General features: G+C 43.3%; 1 protein-coding gene across 2 annotated transcripts in view; it reads right to left on the reverse strand.

Annotated features, from left to right (window-relative positions):
- PRIMA1 (proline rich membrane anchor 1) overlaps positions 1-19,161 on the reverse strand; it is a 50,144-nt gene that overhangs the window by 12,191 nt on the left and 18,792 nt on the right. For both annotated transcript variants that reach the window (XM_038138818.1, XM_038138817.1), the window contains exon 4: positions 9,013-9,142. In XM_038138818.1, coding sequence (XP_037994746.1) covers positions 9,013-9,142 — 130 coding nt within the window. The remainder of the gene's footprint in view (positions 1-9,012; positions 9,143-19,161) is intronic.

Raw genomic sequence — 19,161 nt, forward strand, 5'->3', positions numbered from 1 at the left:
GGCTGTTGATGCCTGTGCTCTGGGCCAGGGTGGGCATCAGTACATAGAAAAATGTGGGTTTGAAATAATAAGGGGCAGAGAGAGGAGATGAGCAAGGGCTGCTCTTCCCTGCTCTCTTGCTCTCTCAAGGACAGCATGCCCCTCATCAGTCAAGTGACAGTAGAAACTGGCATTTCAGGCGATGGACTTTTCCATCCCCCAAATTATGGAACTTTCTGTCCAGATATTTTGCTGAATGCAGATAACTACCTTGCCATTTAATCACTGTCAAACATAGGCAACAACTTGAATGATGGAAGAATGAAGCTGCTGCTATTTCACAGAATCATTTAAATATAATTTCACAACATTATTTAAATAGTGTGATAAATTTCTGTCGAGAGGAACAAAAATTCGATGCAGATCTTCTGTTACAGAAATGTCTTTGAAAGAAGAGTGTCTGCAACACAAATAAATGCAAGGAGCTGAGAAGAAAATTAAAACTCGTAAAATTAACTGACCTTTGCAGCTATCTAGATCACTTTGCATTTGAGGCAATCTGTCTCTGCCTTAAACCAGACTGAGACCACTGATTTTTCATGCAGTTGCTTCTGGCTTTCTCCACTCCCAACGAAGAGTCTTCACAGCCAGACCCTGCTCTTTGCAGGATAAATGCAAACACAATGTCCATGGACTGCACAGGATGGTCCCAGCCTTCCCATGCTCCAGGTGTGCAATGGGGCAAGTCCATGAAGAGACAGAGAAACCAGCAAGTCCTGCTCACTTTGATGTCTATGCAAAGGTTTGGTTTTGTGCAGCTTTAGACAATTGTAACTGGGGAGAATTTCTGAGGAAGAATTTGAGTTTAGCCAGTCTCCACACTGGCTTCTCAGGGCTCAGAGCAAGTGAAAGAAAGAAACTACAGTTGCAGCCGCTTGGTAGTATTGACATTTTTCATAAAGGTTTCATGCCACTGCCTCAAAAAGCAGACATTAGAGACAGCACAATTCTCCATGTGGGTCCTCTTTTCATGGCCACTTTCAAGGGCTAGAATGAGGAACGACCCTATTTTCCCATTCCTACCTCTCACACAGCTAGGATCAGACTTGTTACAGACACCTGTTTACACACATCAGACCCCTCTGTCCACTCCATCACCTGGCATTAGCTTGGGGAACGATGCCGTGACGCCCATCCCCACGAATGTTCTCTGGCATGGCTAATTAGCCAACAGCTCTGCAAGATGGACAAGCCAGCGGCATCGTTCTGCAGCCCAGCCACACCAGACGGGGTGGCCATGTGCCTGCTGATGGAGGGGACTCTGGAGCGAGGGCAAGGCAAGGGTGTCGTGGAGAGGGACCACCCCAGCAGATACCATCTCCTCCCATCCCAGCTCTGCCCACGCTGACCTACTGCGTGTCTCGCCTTCACCGCGAGGCTCTCCGAGCAGGGAGCTGTGCGCTGCTTAGCAACCCCGCAGCACGAGAAATACTGAGCACCAAGTACAGGGCTTGTGGAGAAGGAAGGACAGAGGCAGCAGAAATCAGACTGTGCAGCCCCTCAAGCAGTGGCAGCACAGGTCCAAGGGGCTCAGGTGTGGCTGTGATTGATGTGCACCCCCTGAGTGTCACAGATATGCAGAGGGGGACCCTGTCTGTATCTCTTCTCTCTGGACAATGCAGCTGTAGGCAGCAAACAGCACAATAAGGTGAGGGGGTGTGAGATGTGATCTCCCTTTAGCTGGGACCCTCAAAACCAACTCAACTCACCAGGAGCTGCAGTTGTTCAGCCAGTGGAAAAGTCAGGCTTTACTGCTTTTACTCCAAATGCATTGCAAAACCTTTGTGGAAACCAAAAGGAGGCAATAAGGCCAGCGTGGAGGTTTCCATGGGATTATTTTTGTGCAGATGGAATTTCTGGGTGATAAGGAGCTGGAGTATGGATCTACACCACCACCCTACTACCATGGGTACAATTTTCTCTGAGTATTAAGAATATTGACCCAGAGACTGTAGGCTGCTGCTGCTTGGTTCTTGCAAGTCCTAAACTCAGTCCTAAGCTCAGTCACTCCAGATAATCAAGACAGAAAGTTTATTTAAATGTCTCTGCACACTGTGCTGGGTATGCCACAGCCACAGCTTTGGCTTTTCACCCACATGGTCAGCCAAAAGCACCCTCACATCAGCTTGCAAAAAGTACGACTGGCTAAGAAATTAAATGAATGCCTAAGAAAAATTTACTTCTTTGTCTTTAGGAAAAAATGTAATAAAAACATCATGGTGAGCCTTGCACCTCTCCTATATGTTTCAAAGCTCTAGTATTAACTTGTTTCTTCTATTTGTGTTGGGGTAAATCAGGAATGCTGCAACCAATATAATTAGACCAGCATGAGCATTATATTCTGTCACAAGTGTGTAAAATCCACCCATGGCTTTCAGAATTGCACTGAGGCAGTAACTCTCAACAATACTTGGCTGTATGGGTAGACTTCTGCCCATTCAATGTGGCACCCTCATCTGCAGTAGGAAACAGAAAAATGGCAAGTTTGTTTGTGGTCACACTGAAAAATTCATTTGTCACAGGACAGACCATAATTCTCTACAGATTTCTGTTGGCACCTTTGTCAATATATCACAAATTAGGAGTAAACAAGTGCATAATGATCCATAAAAGACTTCTCTGTGAAACAACTGGACCACTTTTTTTTATGCTAAGGACTAAAGCCTCTTGGAGGATTTCAGTGTTCCTGGCTATGAGAAACAGTGGAGCATTTAATCCATTTATGACCACAAACTTTCTCCCTAGCAGAATTTGTGAGTTTGCGTAACTTAGAAGAGACAGAGCAATCCTGCTTTACAACAGTTACAAAAACATGTAGTACTTATAAAAATCTTAGACTCACAGCACTGGAGAGCAGATCCTTCTGCTTTTCTGACCAACACATTCTGCACAGACAGGAGCAAAACAAACTGCTCTGCAGTGCCCATGTGGCTTGGCTGAACCATCTCTAAAATAAAAGTCTATTTTATCCACTTCACTCATCAGCCCTTGAACTGTCAAAAGAGCCTAACAAGTAGTTGCAATACTTTGGCTATTCTACTTAAAAAATTACACCAATCCTTCTCCATCTTGCTGCACCCTAAAAACATTGGGCACCACACACTAGCAGTCCCCTGTCCAAAACCTCCACTGATGCCACTGAATCAGCAGAATAAATACAGCAGAGTTCTGGCATCTCCACTGGGCTTGGGTCAAGCTGCAAAGCTCTTCAACAGCATGTTTCATAAATACTACCCTCAAAATTGTTGCACAACCAACATCCAGACTTCAATACTGTTTGGCAGAACAATTGATTTTCCCTGTATTAGTACTCAGTTTTCATCAAGCAGGGCTCCATTTAGTTTAGTAAATAGTGATAAATTTGAAAGAACACAAGAAAACCAACACAAACTCTCCATCCATGGAGATATTCAAAACCCAGCAGGACACAGACATAAGCAAGCTGCTCTAGCTGTCTCTGTTAGGGCAGAAGTTCAGATTAGATGCTTTCAAGCTGTCCCTGCCAACTTCTATCATCCTGTGATTTTACAAACTCATTTCTTGATGATTGAAAAATGGGATCTCCTGCAGAAAGAGTGGTTGCTCAGGGTATTTAAATTGTCTTTAGTAGATCATCTGCAGCCTCATTCCAAGGATGGGAGTCAATTCACCACTGGGAGATGATGAGGCATAGAGGGTAAGCAACACATGTTGGGCTTTGGTTAGAGGTGACAATTTCAGTACAAACTCCTCTAATGTGTCAGGGAGAATAGGAGAGATTAACAATTTCAATTCACCTTGACCTGTCATCAGTCATGCTGTGAATTGCTCTTCAAAGCAATTAAGTACATTTAGGATTCTGTCTTCTCTGCTCAAGCTAAACAGCGCTGTTTTGTTGCAATTAATACTGATTTTGGACTAGACTATGCTTAGTCTCAGTGGCTCATAGGAGATGACCATGTAGAGGACTACACAGTTCTTTCTCTTTGGGGGAGTGAGTGGTACAAAACTGGCTGGGGAAAAAGGGCAGGGTTATGACCATTTTAGTGGGACATAAATACCTGCACCATGGGACACCCTCACCACAGCCCCCACTGCCAGTTCTTGGCCTCCTTAAGAAAGTCTCAGTGCCTTCCCCTTGCAAGTATCTTGTTAAACAAAACCAAATTTCAGAACCTTGCTCCTGCTTCTGAAACTAGACTTTGCAGTATACAGGGGCCATAAATCATACACAAATGCTAAGCACCCTAAAAATACCTGAGCAATGAATTTTAAGACAGTTTAAATATGACCTGTCATTTTCTTTCAGTACAATATTTTCTTCCATTTAATTATTATTAGAAGGTGAACTCAGCACCTGCTTGAGGAAGTGCCTATGTAGGCATTTATGGTACCTTTTTCTTAGGCTATGAGACACATATAAAACAGTGGCTTCACAAAGTTAGAACAGTGCATAAAAGGTATATCATGTAAAGCTTGGCTATCATCAGCCCACTTTCCCTGCTGATCTAGCAGGAGGGCTCTTTGGCAGCAAACCCTGCAGTACATCTGAGAACAGATGGATCCATCCTACCTGAAATCCAGCAGAACCAAGGAGCCACATCACCAGGCACAGTGACCTGCTCATGGGTCATCTCAGACTACAGGGATGTTCCAGAGATACTGAGCATATATTTTTCACATGTTTGACAGCCATCTGAAACACTCCCTGACAGGTTGAATAGCTGGTGCATCACTTGTCATAAAGACCAGGATGCTCAGCTTTGCTTTTCCCTTCGAGGTTTGACAGATGGCTCTGTTATCTTAATTTTATACAGGGAGCCAGGGATTTATTTTTCCCTTTTATGTAAATATCTTACTCCCCTCACAGACACTGACACACCAGTGAGCTGCAGAAATAGGATTACACACTGCATGTCCCGCTCTCCCCCATCTCAGTTGCTTATTTACCAAACAACTCTTGTTAATCCTCTTTACTGTGTTTACTTCCCTCTTCCCTCTAGTCTTAGTGTCTTAGGTACCTCAGATTCAGGTACTTGCAGATGCTACAAAAAGCTTAAGGGGCAGTCACCTCTAGAGCTGATTAAAATGAATTGAATTTCACTGACTGTTTTTGAATCTGCATTGATTTACACCAGATCAAGGTTTGTTAGAGCTGCTGGCATTCACAGTCCACATTCCCAAACCCAAAAATCACATAATACTAAAATAATCTGGTTTTCCCCACCCTGTGTTAGTTTATGGATTGTCTTTAGACCTCCTGCTTTTACCTCTTGATTACAGTCTTTTGGGGAAAGAGTGAGAATAGCAGGTTTTCACAAAGACATGGTAGAGAATTACTTGGAAGTATTCTAGATTTTGAAGCAGTTTTTCATTTGCTCTTTCTATGCATTACAGAAATCACTGGTTGTGAGATCACTTTTTTTATCCATGAAATGTATGGAAAAGCCCCACTGCTTGCAGTAAGGCTGAGCCCCAGCCAGTGATTAAGCCTGTCCTAGAAATCTACAAATGTCACAGATGGTGCTAACTGACTATTGCTAATTTTTTTCTGATGTGCTATGGAAAAGATCCTTAAAAGAAAATCTAATTTTTTTTTCAAAAGTGGAAGTACCCCTCTAAGACCATAGAAAATAGCTATTTCTCCACTGCCAAACTGAGGGTGCTTTCATCATGTAACCACGCTGCAGCCCAACATAACATCACGTGTGGTCTCCTCTGGTGCTAGATCTATGCAGCAGCACACACCTGTACCTGGTGTGCCAGCCATGTGGTGTCCAATGCTGCAGTCACCAGCAACACACAGAGGAATTTAGAAGTTGCTTGAAGCACCTTTGAACTATCACTTCGTATGTATCTTCCCAAAGTTCAACCCATCTGAGTATTAAAGTTGATGGATGCAACTTGATGAAAGTTCCCTCATGGACCAGAGAGATCAAATCCACTCACTGGGATGGATTTCAGCATTTCTTATGATCATTTCATATTGGAAGAACCTGAGTATTTCCAGGGTGGATGCAGAGATGGAGGTGGAAGTGTATTTGTTTGGTTCTGGTAGTTATTATATACAAAGAAGCACCAATCCACTAGGCTGTATTTTATTACAAATCACCTTAGAGCCTGAAGTTCACTGAAGTTTTAGCTTTCATGAGGGAAAACAGACTACCCCAGAAGACACAGTTTATATACAGATTGAATAAAACCACAGTTGAGTTATGATACCTCGAGGTCACTACCTCTCTTCCTGCTACAGAAAAGCAGATATAAGAGAGTTTGACTGGGTCTGGCCCTTTGAAACCAGTAAATGAGATTTCAACTTAAACACAATAGGATTTTTCTTCTCCTTTTTACTCCAAATTTGATTCTTATGAAAGTGAGGGATTAATACGACAAAGCCAGACTCAATGCAAATAAATCCCTGCCTGCACTTTCCTACTAAAGCATTTAACCCTCATCACACCCTACACCCAGAGGACTGCTGTGACTTCACTCTGCAGTGGCGGTAGGAGACAGGGCTGTCAGAGGTGCTGCAGTGACAGAAGTCCCAGTTCCAGGAGATGTGCAGGAAGGAGGGCCCAGGAGGAGAAGGACAGAGGAGAGCTGGTGGGATGAGGGTATGAGAAAGGACAGGGCAGAGCATGGTTATGGAGCCCAAAGCTGGGAACACACTGGAGGAACTCTTGGCTTCAGCATCACCCAGATTAATCCCCTTACTCTTTCTCTAGTCACTTCTACCTTCCAGCAAAAAACAGAGTGAAGGATTTCTCACATTAGCTAAAGCCAATTCAGCTCAATGATATGTAATAATACTGTGTTGAAGCCAGAGATGCTTTTCTTGTGAAGCGTCTGATCTTATATCCCAGCATTTATTGATAGATATCTTTTACAGTAGATCAAGAAACCTGAACTACTGGGGAATGCTGCCAGGCCCTTCAGGGCATTCTTTTAGCAGAACTGTCTTAGCAAGGACTCATTGATGAAAAGAAATGCTCTAGTTACCCTGTAAAATTATAATTAATAAGATTTTCCTTCATAGCTGTCCATTCCACATCTGAGCAGTTTTCAGCTTAGCATTTGTCAGCAGTGTGAATGTCAAAAATAAGAAGATCTAAGAGGAATTTTCACTCTTCTCTGAGCCTAATGCCTGTTCAAGCAGCTGACTTGTAGGTTGATATTCATACTGTTGACAAATAATGGGTGTCTTCATCAAGTATCAGTATTATTTTGCACTGAAATGAAGCATGAGGCTGTATGTGAATTCCCCAAACCTTTGCAAGGCAGCTCTAAATTTGTCTCTTTTAATTTAAATTCTGTTCCTCCCATCTATTGCTCCTATCTAGCAGCAACACAGAAGATTTGAAAAGCAATTCCTCGTGAGGTACAAGCTACCCTGGAGAGTTACTGCTCTCATACAGATATTTTGCAGCCTTGACACAAATCATTCACACTTTGGCAGTGGGTTGACAAATACAAATGAGCAGCAATGGTAGACCAGCAACTACAAATGTGAGACTTTGCACTGTGTTACCAATTCAACTGGTTGCCAATTTGAGTCTGCTGAAGATAATTTTCTGAAGTGCAGTTGCTAGAGTGAAGGCTTTCCAGCTCCCCCAAAATAATAAACATTCATTTTAGCTAAACCAGAATAGCAAAAATACTTATGTAAATTTAATAAGATCTAAAATAGAGACTTTCTCTTCTTGCTGGAATTCTCCCTTTTTGACGCTCTTTCAAATCCTGTATAAATTTTTCAACAACCACAAAACATGTCTGCTGCTCCACCATTGTGATATCCCCACCGAGGCTCAACAAAAATCTTGCAATCATATTGCATGCACACAATATTTTTCATGAAAAATATTTTAACTTATTTTCCTTTTTCTCTAACTCCAAAATATTATCATTCAGAAATGATGAAGCTGAAAAAAGCTGTCATTTAATCCAAGCTGAGATTCAGCTGTCACTGCAATGTCTCATGAGAGCTATGGATGGGAATCTTGCATTCTCTACTGCAGGCTGGGTCACCTGGATATACTAATAACTCCCAGCCAAGACCCTCACAGTGTAAAACAGTGACACCACGAACACTCAGCTGTGGGGTCTTGTCAGAGCCATACTAAAGAGAGGAGAAATGAACCTTCATCCATCTGGCCTACAATTCCCACAAATTACTTTCTCTTCTAAATCAACCCTTTGGACTTGCATTTGGGACCTTAAAATGGAAATGTTAAAGTTTTGACCTTTTCCACCAGAAATATAAATTTTTATTTAAGTGAAGAAATTATTTTCACTCATATTTTTCTGAGTAACTGAAGTCAATACTTCCTAACTACTTGAAGGCTCAGCAAGTGCAGCTATTGCAAAGCAAATGGGCTGAAATGGCCACTACACACTGTTGTACATGGGCTTCACAGAGGCTTTTACATTAAGAGAGAAAGGTTTTGAATTTCACCTGTAGGTTATAATTTTGAAGCAAGAATAAATTAGAAGTATGGTCTCCAAATGAAAAACTACACATAATGCTGTAGACTTTGAGTTCTAAGAGTTAGCATTGGAAATGCTAAAATTAGTAATGGACCTAGGCAAAGGACCTCACATCCCACATGTAAATTTTGAACATTACCAGAAGTAGTGTTCAAATGCAAGTAGTGCAGTGTTTCCTGCCTCTACTCTTGGCCAAGCTGAAGCTCTCCACATTCACCAGCAACCTGTAGCAATTTAACTTTGGGCAAGTTCTTATTAATCTGAACAATGTAGCTCTGTCCTGTTTCTAGGTTTTCTCTTCCTTATGCCCATGACTGCGTTGAACTACACCCATTACACACGCAGGACACAGTACATGAAGTGACTTTCCAATGAAAACACACACTGGCTACAGGATGCATTTTGCTTTTTGGATGCCTTTAAACTAAACAAGATATCATGAGACAAGTCTTGGTCAGCCTCTGTGGGGCTGCATTGTCCTAAGCACAGTAAAAGCTTCTGGAGCCTTACCTTTTTATGGCTTTGTAGCAAATGATGACAACTACTAAGAGGAACACTAGTGTGGCACAGCATACTGCAATGATAATAACCAGGCCTGGCCACCAGGTCTCTTCAGTGGGACAAAAAGTAGACTTGGGAGCTGTAAAAAGAGAGTGGAAAAATACATTAATTGTCCCAAATCAACAGGGTATTATCAGATAAGCTTCAGTCACTCACTCAATAGCACTAAACCAGGATCACAGATACATGCAATGATGTTATTTCATATTTAGGACACATTTCTTTCTTTTCCCCAAGCAATCAATTCCTCTTATTGGTATTAAATATTTCTTGTCACAGTCCCCAGATGACCAAGCTCTCTGTGTCAGTGTTATCTACAACCTGGTACTAAGCACAAAGGAGAAAGGCTCAGCTCTGCTACCCGAGGGAAACATCCTCTTCCTCGCCATCTCCAGCTGCATCAGATTTAATTTTAGAGAGGGATATTATGCTGATAAGAGCATGTTTTCAAACCCCATTAGTTGGGAGCCAAAGCAGTGCCTACCAATCTGTATTGTAGCTAATATTACTGTAACCTTGGAGTGAGGAAGGGGGATTTGTTTTAAAAGAATATGAGTTCTATTACATTTACTAATTGCCTTCAGAGTATTACAGTTGACAATCTTATTTCCTTTACACTACCTTTGAATTCAAAGCCAAGTTGTCAAGATATGTTAACATTAAGAAAACTAAACTTGTGGAAATATAAGCTATTATTATTATTATTATATTTTTCTTATTAAATTTAGGGCTAGAATTGTCTATTTAAGTACCACTCAAAACAAGAAATATTTTGTATCTGGTGACATTTAGTTAAAATATTTTCCTTCAGGGCTGTGTTCCTTTTCCCATGCTTTGAGGGGACACATTTCCTGAAGGATGGTGAGTAACAGCAATGCCTAGAGCAGTATCAGTGTACTGCAGAGGGAGGAGAGAGCCCTAGCACAGCCTCTGCAACCACACAAATTCCATGAGAATTTTGGTTACCTTAAGTGACATTTGATAATGAATCACTTGATGGGACTGTCTTTATCTATATTCTCAACTAAGTAGGTGAGAGAATGAAATATAGCAAAAGGCTCTTTTATGAGTCTCATTGTTTAATTTGATATTCTGTCCAGTACACATCGCAAAGAGCTGCACAAGTCAAAATATGTCATCAGTCCAGTATAATTTATTGTGATCTGACATCTCCTCTGTCTCCTGTGTTTGATTAGGTAAAGTTACACATACTCTTAGATTAACACTCAATAATGGATGACACAATTCCTGAGAAAACTTCTTTTTTCCAATTGCAAGATGTATAGAGGAGTTGACAACATTCCCCCCAAGGAATATACAGCAGCACCTTATGAAAAGACTAGGTAAAGAACTATAAGAAGCAATCAAAGTAATAAACCAAACAGCTTGACAACTAGTGGTTCCCAGCTTCCTCTTTGACTATGTTCACTCCTAGAGTGCCCCAGCAACTGAATTTCTACTTTATTTCTATGTCAGTTGAGGAAGTCTGCTTTCAGTGGGTGATGAAACTATTTACAGTGTTTTGATAAAGCTAATGATTTCAATATTCTCTGGAAGTTTTCAATGTTGTTAGATTCCAGAACAGAATGCATTTCAAAGATGACAAAACGTTTGCATGAAGGAGCAGGCAGTGTCAAGGTCAATTCTACCCTTCTGGTGCTGTCCTGAAAAACACAAAAGGGAGCAGTGAAGTAAAAGAAAAAACATCGATCAGCAGGTGCCATGTAAAATTTGATGAGAGCACAGAAAATGGGAGAAGTGGGGCTATCCTTCTCTAGCCCTTGTTCTTCAAAGGCAGGATCAACCAAACTAGTCAGAAAGCAAAACGGTGGTGGGACTGGGCTGCTCTCAGCACAATGAATGACACTGAAAAATGGCAGAGGCAGGATATAAAGCCAGGCTTGTCACATGTCTGTACACCATGTAGTCCTTGATGGCTTGTCACAGTATTTTTCCACGGAGAATAAACAGATATATGTGGGATTGAATAGTAAACTTTACTCTTAGATGCAGTCATTAATGACAGAAAAATAAGAATTGCTAATATGGAAGTGATGCCTAATCCACCTGGCTCGGTTCCTTTTCCTACTGGTCCAGACTGGGCACTCAAAAAGAAGCACAAGAAATCATGCTGGAAGCTACCAAGCTGTTTCCTAGTGGCTCGTGGTTTTATGCAAATTAAAAAATAATTTTATCTTTCTACTTCTTGTTAATTCAGTGCTAATCTTGTTTTCCTTTGAAATGTCCACTCCTTTTTCAATAAGCTTACAGTTACATGTGCTTTTCTGCCTTTCTCAGTCTGTGTTCATATAGCCCTCATACCCTGGCATTTCTATGTCCTTAATGCATTTCTCCTCACAATTATCCTCTGAGGAAGAACTGCATTTAATCCCCTTATGATGATGATGGGAAAGCTGAGCCTGGCCTGCATGGATGACTCCTCTGTGTGCAGCTAGAAATGTCAGCTGAGAGGGGAACTTCCCAAAGAACCAGCAAGGTGCCTGGGAAGAGCCACATCTTCAGAGAGGAGCCTCCTAGTGAGTCCCACATGGAGCTCTCGATGCTAGGGAGGCATTGATGGCCCAGCTCCCTTGGGCTGGGGCTCACAGCTTTCCCTGGGGCACCCTGGGGCTGGAGAGGCTCTCCATCTTGTGCCTGACTCCCAGATCCCAGCTTATCACCTGCACCTGGGGTTGCACCTGAGAAGGGCTGAGCCCAGAGGTGTCAATGAGCTCTCAGTGATGAGAAATTACCCTGGGTGAGGGCAGCTGCAGCACCCTGTGGCACTTTGCATGGAGTAGCAGTGCTTTTCACAGGCACTCCCTAAAGAGCACACACGTGGGTCCCAAACGCTCCTCAGGGAGACACTGACATCACTACAGAGCACACTGAGCAGAAGATGTCCCACACTACCCATAACAATGGCAGTGTCCTCTTGTTTCATTGTCCTCACCTTTGATGAAGTGCAGGAAAGCAATTCTCCTGGTTGCCTCCTTTTTTGTACCACCCCTTTCAAACACATGATAAAACCCCAAAAGCTGCATATTTCAGAGCCAAATTGTGCCCTTTCCCTTGAGTAAAGGAACAAGCCAGAGACTGCTGTCCCTCACAGAGGTGTACCTGGGGAGTGGAGGACACCCCTGGGTGTCAGAAGTCCCTTTGTCATCCCCACTGGGCTACTGAGAGCTGAGGGCTGGCCAGCCTGGCCACAGAGGGTGCCCTGTGGTGCTGAGGTTATGAAATGATAAAGCTACACACAGAGTAAGTGTGGCACACAGAAATTGAGTTAAAGGCCAAGAACCAGTATGTCTCAAAATCTATCTCCAAACGGAAAGTCACTGCAGGAAGAATGTGGTTTTTAATAGTGACCTCCCTCTTCAGCCCCCAAAATAGGGTGATGAAACCGATACAGTTTGCAAATTACTCAGGAATGCATTCAACTACAAATAGAGACAAACATATTTAGATTAGAAATATGGTAATTATAATCATTAAGGATAATTAGTCATTACCATAGTCTATAATTTCTGGTTGAGTATTTAAACAAAAAACTTAGTTTAAGGTAGCCTTTTTATCTTTACTTTAAGAGGTCTAAATTCAGCTAAAGAGATTGGACTCAGTATAAGACTTGAACAAGTAAAGAAAATGCTCTGGCTCTGGAAAGTCCACATGAGTACAATGCCTTTTATCTCTTGGCCTTAAAATTTATGAAGTACAAATGTTGGTTAGGTTTACTTTTAGAGGGCCATCACCTTCTCCTATTCCCAATGGCACCAGGCCTAAATAAATACAATGAGCAAATAAACCCATTTCAGCCCTGTAGTGGGTAGATGGATCCAACTTATTAAAAACAAATTAACAAAAAAGTGCTTTCAGATCAATCTGTTCAGCATCACAAAAATCTTACACCTGCTTTTTTTGACTAAATTTGTTTTGAATACCCAGCATAAAGACATAGCTCTGACTCGAATGTTAGAAGGTATCTGTACACAGCTGGCTCTAGCCAGAAATGTACATACCAGAAGAGATTAGCTCAGCTATTGAGGGTTTCCCTCAATGTCTAGGCACAAAAATAAAGGTTCTATCCCTGCAAATAATGTTTCCATAAAATTCCCAAGAAGTTCTCTGACATTTTTTTGATCAGATCTCAGTGGTTATTCTAAAAATTGCTCTGAGCTTCCAACAAAAAAACTGTGATGAAGCTGTTTCAATCTTCTGGGTTAAGCATTAAATAGTTTTGTGTATGTTGTAAAAGTGATACATGTACTGCCTGAGACAGAATCTAGAAACAGGACTTCAAATCCTTGGATACACCATCAGGTTGTCTTTAGTGGGCATGTCTGTAGTTTATAAAGCTCATAATTTCAAAATCTAGTGCTCCCATAATTTATTTTGATTAGTGTTATTACTTTCCATTACCATATGGGTTTTAGGCTAATTGCTCTTTGCATGGGCATGCTGGGACATTAACAAGTAACACAACCAAGTCTGTCAGGAGGCAGAAAGTGCTCTCTGAGGGGAGCCATGCTGAGCTGTGCCCCTGAGCAGCTCTTGGCAGTGATGCTGAGGCAGGGAGCTGCACCAGGGCACCCCTTCCCACTGCCAATCCCACAGCAGCCAGCTCTGCAAAGCAAAGAAAAACAAAACTGAATAAAGCAAAACAAAGCAAAAAACCCCAAAACAAAACCAAACACAGGGCTGAGCCGGAAAATAGCTAAGGGAGGCAGTGACCCATGCTCCCACATGTCCTCCTGGGGAGGCGTCTCCAGTGGAGTCTGTCAATTTGCTCACAGACTGCGACTTAAGCAGCTGGTGAATGTCCACTGATGTGATGGGGAAGGGTGACAGAGACCCCCATCACCTCTCTACAACAGCAACTTCATGCCTAAATAAAGGAAGAGCACTTTCAAGACAAATCAAAACTGATCACCGGGGTTTTTTTGCTGTTATTCCTATTCTTGCAGAAAGGTCAAGAGTGCTGTCATAATCATCCTTATGAGACATCTGCCTGTTTTTAATATTGTACACTCACAACAGGCTAAACCCTGCCATCTCTATGCCTGAAGCATTTCTCTTGCTATTGTAAGGCTGCCTGAATCAGCCATGCACTTTTAATTAGCATGCTAGGAAGCAGGATAGGATTTTATTTTGAAGGCAGGCTCATATTCCAAGGGCCTCAAGTGTTTTATCAGTCTTGGTTGGAAATTAAAAGGAAGATGCAGGCAGTGTGTTTTCAGCAATCTCTATGTATGTCACATATTCTAGAGACCTGTCTATCTTCTGGCTAAAACAGGGTTTGGGTCCTAGTCTCACCTTCATTCTTATTTATTATTTTGATATTCACGTAAATTGTATGTTGATGTCCCATTTGCAAGACAGAGAAGACACTAGCTCCTGCAGCCATTATCACACTGGGATGCAGGGACCAGCCCAGAAAACATGGAGAAGTTTAAATGTGATTTCAAATGTCAAGGTGTATGAAAAAACTCCCAGGACACTCCAGTGTCCAATCTAAACTCCCAGTTAAATATGGAGAAGGATTTTGAATGTATTACAGTTTGGGGGTCTCTTCCCATCAAGGTATCGCATCCAAGCTCCTGTGGAATAGAGGTGTTCAACTAATCCCCTGATTATTGTGAAATAGTTTGAGTTTTGTGAGGAAAAACCCTGCCGAGGAAGTTACACAAACACCAAGGCTCAGATATTTTACTCTAGGCATTGCACTGTGCAATGCACAAGAAACAAGGAGATCCTCCATCACATGCTCATATCTTTTTTGAGAAAGCTGATTTCAGTCCTGAGCCTGAGGCCTCTTGTCTACTTTTGTATAAGGCCCTTCACTCCCCCCAGCAGTGTAGATTCACCCTAAAGTGAGCGCTGATTAATTTAATGCTGATTAATTTCATTGTAGGATAGGATGAAGCCTTAGGCAGCTAATAAAAAAGGTCCAGGGGCTCAAGTGATGTAAACTAGCAGAAGTCCACCCAGCTGTGAGACTGGTGCCAGCTGAGGACCTTGTCCCAGCATCTGCATGATGATGCTCAGAAGAGAAATGTAGCTGAAGGTCAGGATCAGTGTCTCCAGAGCCCTGGAGGCTGAGGGCTCTCTGGGAACAAGATTGGTTACCTAACCCAGGGCCTTGGGGAGAGATCTGTGAGTCAGTGTCAGCTGAAGCATCCCCTCTGTTTGCTGTAGCTCATCACGTAGGGACTGCTACAGATGTGTTTGGATAATGCATGCAGTAGGAACGTGCTGCGTGTACCCAGGGCTGCTCACAGTCAGAGGCAGCCAGCAAGGGAAAAACAAATCCTTTAAAAGAGCCTGCTAGTGGAGTTTGTGGTGCTGCTAGACTTGATACAAATATAGATCTTCAGCTGTTATTTTAAAATACGTTGTGAGAACAGGCAATGTATTTTCCCTTCCACATTCTTGGATTTAAGTGGAAAATTTCCTGGGAGGATGGGGGAGAGGAGGCTGACCAAGAAATGGGTGACCTTGGTGTCTGTTCCTGGGGCAGAAAGCCATGACTGCAGACATGACCTGTATCCTCAGGGCACCCCAATGCACAGGCCCTGAGGCTGTGCTTGGCCAGAGGGAACCCTGAGCTCGCCTTCACGGGGCAGCCACAGCTGCCTGCAGGAGGCAGCCCTCGGGCTGGTGATCAGGGACAGACAGGCTTGCCAAAGGAAGGACTGGCATTTTCCACATTGATGGAGAAGTGGCTTGTCTAGCCCTGTCAGGTTTCCTCGTGCTGTGTTTGATTTTTTTTACTCCCTTACAGATTTCTGCCCTTCCTGTTGCCTGTGGGCTCAGGGCCATTTCCAGAGTGCCATGAGCCAGCTGGGTAAACAACCAGGCAAGAGCAGCGTGCTCGGCAGAAAGCCCGTCCTGATTGATGGCCTCCCTGGAGTAGCTAGGTTAAATAACCCTGGTAGAATCAGCTATTCCTGTAGCAGATGATACTTCTGTTTATCACACTTTGTTGCAGACAAGTTTATATCATGCAGCTGCTCCGTGCATATGTTCCTACTACACTTCTAAGGGGGATACTGCAATCGCTACGCAGCGGGAACTTCTGCTATAATAAAAACATGTGTGGGAATGATGCCGGAGAAATTCCCTCCCCCGCAGCTCTTACACTGTAGATACTGTTATTCTACACTCCCAGTTGCCTCATCTTCTTCGTTTTCTCCTCCTTTCTAAAAACACTTCTCTTTTGAAACAAGAAACACACCCAGTTTTGTGCTTAGTTTTGGAGACGGGAGCGTTCGGGAGGTGAAGGAAAGGGGTAGTTCTGCAGGAATTGTCTGAAGGTCACAGGCGCAAGAGGAGTGCATGGCTTATTGCAAGAAACAGAACTGGAACTGCAGGTGAAAAAACCTGAGCATGGATAGTCAGCAAGGAAGAGAGCAGCTGGGTGGGGGAGGTTAAGTGTGATGCTCAAGATCTAAGCTTTAGGAGTTATTGAACCTGCACACATTTAGGTTTGGCAACAGATTTCACTAAAGCTCCATGTTACTGTGCTTTCTTGGTAGGTGTCATGCAGCTGCTTTTCCTTGGCAGATTTGGGATTCTTATAGAAAATGAATATATTGTTAGGACCAAAATAAAACAATAATAGGTAAAAATATTGGTTGGCCAGACATAAGTAAAGCACATTATGGGAAAGTGGCTTGTGCAAACTCACTGTACCTCAGTAAGAACGCCAGAAAAACAAAATGTCTTTTGACTCCTGGGCTGTCCTCCCTTCTGGATTGTATTTCCTCTTTTTTGGGAGTAAACACAAACAACTAATTTGGCTAAAACTGCATTATGGGGGTGGAAACAGCAAACTCCCTTTCTGACTTCCCAGACAGGAGCCAGATCTCTGCCCCAAGCCAGCACAGGGACCCCATGCCCAGCAGCTCAGTGCAACCAAGCCCTGCGGTCAGAAACAAGGCAGGATCCCACAGGATACCTGGAATGGCTGACACTAAGCTTGTGGGATAACCTGTCTTGGTTTTGTAAAATTGCAGAGGGAAACTAGAGAAAAGTTCAGAGTTCCATACATATGGAAATATGGCAATGCATAGAGCAGTCAAGAGAGTGTCAAACAAAGTAGGAAGGGAAAGTCTGTGCTCCAAATGATTAACAGGCTGAGGGCCAGACTTGCCTACCTTAATCCTGTTTGGTTGTTGGTGAAGCTGATGGGACCCACCAGAACTGAGGCACCCCTCAAATAGCGGCAAAACATGCCTTCAGCTGCTGAGGCCTTTTGGAGGAGAGCAGAGTAAGGGAGCACAGAGGGAGAATCTGTTCTCTAAAGCATGATCTGGAGAAGCAGTAGCATTTATAGACCTTGTGGTAAAAAGGCTTTTAAGGCGATTACATCATAGCTAGCTTCTGTGTTAATACTCAGCTCTGGCACTTATCTTTACAATGCATGCTCACATCAGCCAGTGCCCTCTGATCTGACTTTGTCCCGTGTTTTTCTAACCAGCAGTCTCCCCATGAGACGCTGCTTTTCACTCCCCATCTGATTCTCTCTCAACATAAAGGAGTGAATTGTTCCTACCCCGATTGAATCACACCCTGTCTCTCTCTGTCCCGAGCCAATGAGAACTGAAGCCTGTGCCTTGCAAGGCGACCTCCTCCTTGCAGCAACACAAGCATTTGGGAGAGCCTCATGGGCATGGTCACATCGTCTGCTCTCCACAGCCTGGGTCACTGCCAGGCTGGGCAGCACTGAGAAAGTCCTCATGACAGCCCCAGGTATCCTAAGTGCTGCCTCTCCATGGGGACCCATCGCTGAGGCGAGCCCTGCCAGACTTGGTGGCCTGTTTTCTGAAATGGAGGAGATGTCAATCAGATTAGTGGTATCTGGTGCCTCTAAGAAACGGGTCACAAGTGCCAAAGCATTTGGTGTTAAATAAGTGTCCTGGCATTTGTTTTAGAAGGTAACGTGGTTTCCAGAAGTTCTCAGCACTCTGAGAACCAGGATGCCTTATATTGGCTATGAAGATATACGACCTTAAGTTCAATCTTCTGCACTTCATGACACAGGCTTTAACTTCTCTGTACTTAGGCAGCATGTCACTGCAGAAGACAGAAATTCCCCTCAGGAGGTGGGTTCCAGGCTCAGTTCTCCTTCTTGCTCACTGGGTGATTTTGGGACAATTTCCACTCCCTGTTTTTCCTTCTCCAGGATGGGAACAGTAGCTCCAGCTTTCTAAACAGTTGCAAGGTGTAGGGATGAAATGTGCAACAGAAGGCTGCATGTCAGCACTGTTGCTATTTCCTTCCCAATTCTTGAATAGAACTGACTTATAAGTACCCATTTATAAGTACTTCATCTATATTTCTACAAGAACCAGCTGTAATTACCTGACCTTCCTGTCAACCACCAATTCAAGGAAACACAGCAGCAAGGCCACAGTCTGTGACAGAACAGCAGAGCACAACGCTGACCTGGAGACAGTAATTCTCAGTTCTTTTGAACAGAGGCACCACTGAGAGACACAGAGATGTGCCAGTACCATCCACTTCATTGCACAAACACACAGTCCAACTCTTCAGTGGCAACTGATGTGCAAAGGCATTTTATGAGCGCTTGCAAATCTTCAGTGAGGAAAGATCAGTGCTGAACACAATCTGCTTGTCCTGCCAAAGTGTGTGACCTCATCATGTTACAGTGGTGAAAGTGAAAAAGCATCCAGAAGAAAAGAGGCCTGAAAACACTGGACCTTCATGCTAAATCTGCCATTTCAGCACACTTGGGCTTATTTCCATTAACAAGCACACATGCACACATGCACACAGACATGCACACAGATATCTGGGGTTGTTTAGCCCGGAGAAAAGGAGGCTCTGGGGAGACCTCACTACTCTCTACAGCTGCCTGAGAGGAGTTGTAGCCAGCTGAGGGTCAGTCTCTTCTTTCAGGCAACCAGCCATAGGACAAGAGGACAGTCTTAAGCTGAACAAGGGGAGGTTTAGGTTGCATATTAGGAAGAAGTTCTATAAAAAAAGTGTGATTGGGCATCAGAATGGCCTGCCCAGGAAGGTGGTGGAGTCACCATCCCTGGAGGTGCTTAAGGAAAGACTGGATGTGGCTCTTCG

This window comes from Motacilla alba, chromosome 5, assembly GCF_015832195.1.
Source record: "Motacilla alba alba isolate MOTALB_02 chromosome 5, Motacilla_alba_V1.0_pri, whole genome shotgun sequence".
Taxonomy (NCBI): domain Eukaryota; kingdom Metazoa; phylum Chordata; class Aves; order Passeriformes; family Motacillidae; genus Motacilla; species Motacilla alba.